The sequence below is a fragment of the Ammodytes marinus genome (genome assembly GCF_949987685.1).
Source record: "Ammodytes marinus genome assembly, chromosome: 14".
In the NCBI taxonomy this organism is placed as follows: Eukaryota; Metazoa; Chordata; class Actinopteri; order Uranoscopiformes; family Ammodytidae; genus Ammodytes; species Ammodytes marinus.
In genome coordinates, this window is record NC_137218.1 from 27,318,776 (window position 1) to 27,325,248 (window position 6,473).

The 6,473-nt window shown below is 45.6% G+C and overlaps 2 protein-coding genes across 2 annotated transcripts in view; one reads left to right on the plus strand and one right to left on the minus strand.

Annotated features, from left to right (window-relative positions):
• Nucleotides 1-2,436, minus strand: part of zzef1 (zinc finger, ZZ-type with EF hand domain 1) — a 48,495-nt gene extending 46,059 nt beyond the window's left edge. The window contains exons 1-3 of the mRNA XM_080041569.1: nucleotides 1,924-2,436; nucleotides 1,003-1,147; nucleotides 640-834 (exon numbers count right to left, since the gene is read on the minus strand). Coding sequence (XP_079897695.1) covers nucleotides 640-834; nucleotides 1,003-1,147; nucleotides 1,924-2,343 — 760 coding nt within the window. The 5' untranslated portion in view covers nucleotides 2,344-2,436. The remainder of the gene's footprint in view (nucleotides 1-639; nucleotides 835-1,002; nucleotides 1,148-1,923) is intronic.
• Nucleotides 2,437-2,576: 140 nt separating this feature from the next.
• On the plus strand, nucleotides 2,577-6,195 carry cyb5d2 (cytochrome b5 domain containing 2). Its single transcript, XM_080041247.1, has 4 exons — nucleotides 2,577-2,916; nucleotides 3,134-3,274; nucleotides 4,187-4,373; nucleotides 5,734-6,195. Exons 1-4 carry the CDS (start codon nucleotides 2,652-2,654, stop codon nucleotides 5,906-5,908), a joined length of 768 nt encoding a protein of 255 aa, XP_079897373.1. The 5' UTR covers nucleotides 2,577-2,651; the 3' UTR covers nucleotides 5,909-6,195.
• Nucleotides 6,196-6,473: the final 278 nt, after the last annotated feature.

Consider the following 6,473-nt stretch of genomic DNA (forward strand, 5'->3'; position numbering starts at 1 on the left):
ACAGTTGAAAGAGGTGTACTCAGGCATGGTACAGATGCTAATGAGCTGGCACAAGCACGCGCATAGATGGCGATCCTTTGGTCTGATGTGGAAGTGGAATGTTTGATGCAAATTTGGCCAAAGGAAAATATTAAAAAACAATCGGCTACAATACGCTCCAAGTCCCATAGCCGTGCGCATATAGACGTGGTGACCTATGGCAATGGTGAAGCAATGGTGATCAGGCACGCATCTTTAGGAACAGTGTGAATGCGTCAGCGGAGGAGTGTGGAGGGGGGCAATCGTGCTTGGGCACAGTACAGGGGGATGTAGCTCAGTGGGTAGGGTGGTCGACCCACAACCGCCGCGTCGGTGGTTCCATCCCCCGTCTCCCCGCCACACGTCCAAGTGTCCCTGGGCAAGACACTGAACCCTAAATTGCTCCCGATAGTTAGCTTGCACCCTGCGTGGTAGCTGCTGCTATCGGTATATGATGCTCCAGTTGTAAGTCGCTTTGGATAAAAGCGTCTGCTAAATGACATGTAATGTAATGTAATGTAATGTAATGTAATGTACAGGGCAACGGTGCCTAGTGTGAGTGCGCCCTTGAAAGTTCCATCACCGTATCCCACAGTGACCTCACATCCTGAAGTTCTTCACCTTTCTCTTTCTGCAAGAGGACGTCCAAGAAGTCCTGGACCACACTGGACCTCATGGTGCAGATGCTGTTGTAGCCCTCCAGGATGGGGAAAGGGATGGCACTGCTGGGGATACGATTCCTGTGCAAGAACTTAAGGATCTTAGAGGCATGTGCCCCCAACCGGTCTTTGCTCTTGGAGAATATGTCAACGAAACCTGGTCAAACACACACAAGAAAAAGAAGAAGAAGGGGAAAATACATTAATTAAGCTAGTTCAATCAGGATCCTCTGCAACTTTCTGACAATATCTATTCAAATAAACTATGGACCTGGTTTGAAGCTGGTACACATACACACACATACACACACACAACGTCACATACCTGGGGTGAGGGAGCACGCCTGGAGCTGTCTTATCACATGACTCAGCTCTCCTTTAAGATTAGCTCCATTGGAGTTCTTCAGAGCCACCAGCATGCTTTCTACATCCACCACTCCATCCCCCTCGGCATCAAACTGTCCAAAGGCCTGGGACGGGGGACAAAGAGGGTACAGTATTGGGACATAAGGACAAAATCATTCCCATTCCTTCACACTAGTAACAGCCAAACAGTTGGTATCCTCTCTTCAAAGGGTTCACACAATATGCTCCCTCTCTATTACTTACTATAAAGTTATATATTTGTATGTGAGTTTAACAAGTCATCTATTGAAAAGGCAGGTAGAAGCCACAGACTGTATGTATGGTAGAAGCCCCATGCTTCATAAGGGTTGGATTTTTTTTAAATGGAACAATGTAGCTTGCAGTATTTAAAGTTGGCTATGTAGCGGTAGCAGTATCTGTCCACTCACCACCACACAAAGCCAAATACAGACTAAAGTACACATGCATTAGTTAGACCATTCATCTGCAACCTTTGGTCAAACAACAGATGTCAGCCAATGAACAACAAAAGCAACATGTTATGCCGCAAGAGGCCACAGCTGAAAACCCCCAGTGACAATCAATGTGACAGGCAGGCCAAGGGGACATCAATACAGCCCTATTATCTGATTCATTGGCCACCCCTAAGCATATAAAACATATCAGGGGGGAATAACATATCAATTGTGATTATGGTGACTGATTAGTAAATGTATGCTATCATATCATACATTTAGGCTGAGTGAGTCACCAAAAATGGCCATGACTAAAGCAATCATACCTGGGACAAGAACAACATAGACACATCTCATTCTGATGTCTCATGACATTTCACATCACTTAAGTAGCACGTTGGCTCTTGTAAGGGTATGTAGCCTACCTCTTCACACTCATCTCTTGGGGCATCTCTGCTCTCTAGCATTTCACAAAATTGTTCCACATTGACGGACTCCTCTCCGCGGTTCAACCGGTCCTCGAGCCAGCGCACCAGCACGCCCTCGTTCCCGGCCAGCACGGACTCCTGAATGGCGACCCCCGAGTCGCTAATGCGAGCCGCCGCTTCTCTTAGCTTCACTTGCTCTAGGAGGACCGCGGGGCTAGGTGGTCCGCCGTTGGGCACGGGCACGTTAGTCGAGCCCTTTCCGCTTCTCCCAGAACCGGAGCCTCCGCCGCCAGCTGCGACGCCGCCGCCGCCAGTGGCCGCAGAGGCCGGACTGTCTTCCGCGAAGCCGGGGCTCTCCGTTTCTACGTCGTCCTCGTCGCCGCTGCCTCCTCCGCAGCCGCTCTCCGCGTTCCCCATGTTTGTTCCGCCGACCCTAGGGCTGCCCCGAAAATCCCTGTGGCCCGCTGGGCGTCAGTTTCGAAACGGTTGTACCGGGTCTGAACACAGACCTCTCTCACCTACAGCAAGAGCTCTGCCGTTTCACTTTACTACCGCATTGACGTTCTGTACGTCAACTTGCCTGAGAAACGTCCTTTGCGTGGTTAGTTTGCGCACGCGCTTTGCTGTCCCCGTTCACGGAAGCACCTGCTTCGTTTGTTGTTGATGCTATTTGTCAAATAGCCTGAGGAATGCGGTTTCAATGGATGACATGACAGACAGCTTGAATGAACAGCATGCTCAGCTATGTTTTTGTCGCGCTGTTATCACTGGCAGTGTTGTTCCTTCCGCGCGGCTTGTGGTTGGTTAACTTTGGGAATGAGTCAACCCAGGGCGGGCCCCCTGAGCAGCTCCTGAGCAGGCGTGAATTATCATTGTACGACGGGCATGAAGGCAGCAAAGGTCTCTACCTCGCTATACTGGGGCGAGTATTTGATGTGTCCAAGGGACACAAGCACTATGGACCCGGTGGAGCTTATCACTTTATGACAGGTGATTATGCGCTCCTCCTACAGCTCCCATATTGTGTCAATGCTAACAAATTGAGCTCTCAGTATTCACAAACCACAGAGAAAACAAAGTCTGTGGACGCCCAAAGCCTCATCAGGGGAGATGAATTCCAGACTATTAATAGCACAGAAACAGCTCTAGTGCACTTTACCACCAGTATTCTCTATACTGTCGTCTGTGTGTTTGTCTGCCTTTTCAGGCAAAGATGCCTCACTGGCCTTCGTCACTGGAGACTTCTCAGAGAGTGGACAGACAGACGATGTGTCCAGTCTGACCCCACAGCAGCTGATGGCCCTTTATGACTGGCTGGCTTTCTATCAGAGGGAATACCAAGCTGTTGGTATGTGTTTGTCAACTATTCAACCCTTTTATGCATAGTGGTCACTAGTGTGTTCAGCTCTCAATGAATGGGTTTTGATGGTTTAGTTTCACACCAGCCCCCACAGTGGATTTAATATTATTGTTATCATATTTGTTTATTGCATTTTATAGTTTTTCCCTATTATTCTACTCATTGGTTTGTTAAACATATTACTTCAGTTGAAAACTCATTGAAAAAGAAGGGAAAATCTTGACCAAGTTTGCTGAATGGATGCATGAAGGGGTTGATTGGAATTTTTGATGCATTGCTTCCCAAACAAAAATTAGTCTGCAGTTAGCGGTCGCCTTTCAAGTAGCTTGGTTAAGTTCAGCTTTAATAAAATAAATGGTTGACATAGTGTAGATTCTATATTACTGTTGCATTTTGGGTTATTGAGGGTGTTAAAGCTGGGGTATATGATTTCCGATTGGTCAAAGTGAACATGAGTGGTACAATTTGACCAATCAGAGCGAGGCTCCGATTCTTAAAAAAAAAAAAAAAAAAAAAAAAAAGAAGAAGAAAATCAGATTCTCTGTTCTTATTAGCTGTTGGGACTGTCCATTCACTTTGGCACCGACGCTGTTGGTGTAGAGTGTGTCAGGGAGGGACCATAGGGGAGGGTCCAAAGAGAACAAGTGAAGCGGTTGAGGTATTTGGATTCAAATCTCTATCCCAACTGCTATTTTCTCCCCAAATCATATACCCCAGCTTTAACGTCAGAATAGTAGCTACAAGCTGGCCTTCCAAAAAAACAGCTAAAAGGATGAATGGTTAAAGCTGGTACGATGTTTGGGGAACTCCAGAGTGAATGAACAATCAATCAATCAGTCAATGGACATCAACCATCATCATCTCCAGTAACACACCCGCCTGTACTACGCTGACTTCCAGGTTTGGTGATAGGCGGGTTCTACAGTGAGAGCGGGCAGCCCACGTCGGCCCTGTTGCAGGCAGAAGCATCTCTAGCAGAGGGCCAGCGACAGAAGGCCCAGGCTCAGGCCCAGATGGTACGCTTCCCAGCATGCAACTCACAGTGGAGCGCTGCCAGCGGAGGAAGAGTCTGGTGCTCCACTAAGAGGTATAGAAATATGTTTCTGGCCCAATCAAATGTTAACAAGCTCACATGGCATATGATTAGGGCTGCATGATATCATGAAAAAAAAAGCAATACGCGATAACGTGGAGTATTGCAAGACGATATCACTTACGATTATTAAACAAATACTTAAAGGTGGAGTCAGCGATTCTGGATAAAGATTGTTGTCAAAATCCCTCTTTGTCAAATGTAGTGCTTATCTCTTGACGTTCCGCTAGAGGTCCGTATTGTGTGCGAGTTGAAAAAAAAATCCAGGTTTATTACACAGCCTAGGCTCTGTAAACTGGTATGTAAACAAAGGGGGCCAATCGTAGCTAGCAGTATGCCCATTAACAGAGCCTAGGAATATTGCAGCTCACACAGAACAGACAGGTAGCGGATTGTGAGGAGATATTTACTGATTTTGACAAAAAGGGATTTTGACAGCAACCGTTCTCCAGAATCACTGACTCCACCTTTTAAAGTGTTATTATCTCTGCTAACATAGACCGAGCGTAGCAAAGCAGATCAATATGGTCTGACCCAGTTTTTGAGTTTGGTGGCCTTCACTACTTTTGCATCATAATAGGCTACTGTACACACACTTGCTGGTTAATAAATCCCATCCGGCTTCCACATAGTCGAAGAGCTATATTTTCTTTACCACCTCAGCCACTAGCGTCTACACGGGAGGGCGGGCATTAGAGCAGCAGGGCTTCACCTGATAGGCCAAATCTATTGACATGCTGTGCGTTAATGCATGGCACATGTAAATTAGCTATTTTTGCAATAAATGTACCTTGAATGTTGATATTGGGATAACTATACATTTATATATTGTACAGCCCTTACATATGATGCAGTGTTTTCATGTGCTGCTGCTTATCTGTGAGATCATGGCCGCGTTCCAAATGGCATACTCTTTTTTTCTATACTACAGCTGATCATAAGAAATAATCGAGTTAGCATGCATGAGGCATACATTGGTTATTTATTTCATCATGACATTGTGCCTTAATATTGCCTATGGATTGGCTTGTATATCAGTTTTCATATGGAGGCTGTGACCTCACTTCTGGTGCGTATTGGATTGCGAGTCAGAATCAGAATAGCCCAAAAAGCATGCTGATATCCACATTAAAAATCCCGACCAGATGTAGTAGGCATCCAGGTATCTTAAAGCATAATGCATCTGACCTCAATAATTGGGACATCCTACATCCTTTTTTTTATGCTACTAAATAGCAGGGAAGTACGCGTATTGGCACGCAGGGCATGTCTTACACTAATTAGTATACATAAGGATTTATAAGAGTTAAATGAAATGAAAAAATAAGACTGATTTGAATTTTTTTTTCTTTAGTGGTGGAGTGGACAGAGGCTGGACCGGTGTCCCAAGAAAGCTCTTCTCTCCAGGCTCCAGTGGTGTTCGTTGTGTGTGTGTTGAAGACCCATCATCAGCGGTGGAAGACCCCAACCTGCAGCCATACGAAGGCTGCCCTCCACACAATGAATCATGCTCCATTCAAGAGTTCTAGTCTCTCGGCCAGCGCAGAAAATGGACACATTTTTAAGACTTCTTTTGAAAGATCATTTTTCGCGCATTTTCGGAGAGACAGAGATGAAATGGGGCAGAGATGACATTCAGGTAACGACCCGGGACGAATTCTAACCCGGGTCTGCTGTGACAAGGACCAAGCCTCATGGGGGTGGGGAGGAGGGTGTTCTAACCACTACACCACAAGCTCCCCCATTTTTGAGCGTTTCAAATGCTTTTGAGCAGCAGTAAAACTCATGAGAACACAGGGACTATTGCCAGTAAATCAAAGCGATTCTATATAATGTATTAAATTAAAGAGGTAAAATGAAGGAAAACTCAGTGCGTTGTTTTTTTTTCGATGACCTTTATGTAAAGTTGTCCCTCCCTTTCTCTAAAAGGATACACCGGGAAGAGACTAGGCTAGATATCTGAGCATACAGATAACAATACAATGTGCATAAAAGATTAAACAATGTGCATAATAAAAGATTAACAGAGGCAAGATTTTTAAGGTTTTGTCACAATGACAAGCACACACTGCATTAAAGTACAAAACAGTTGTA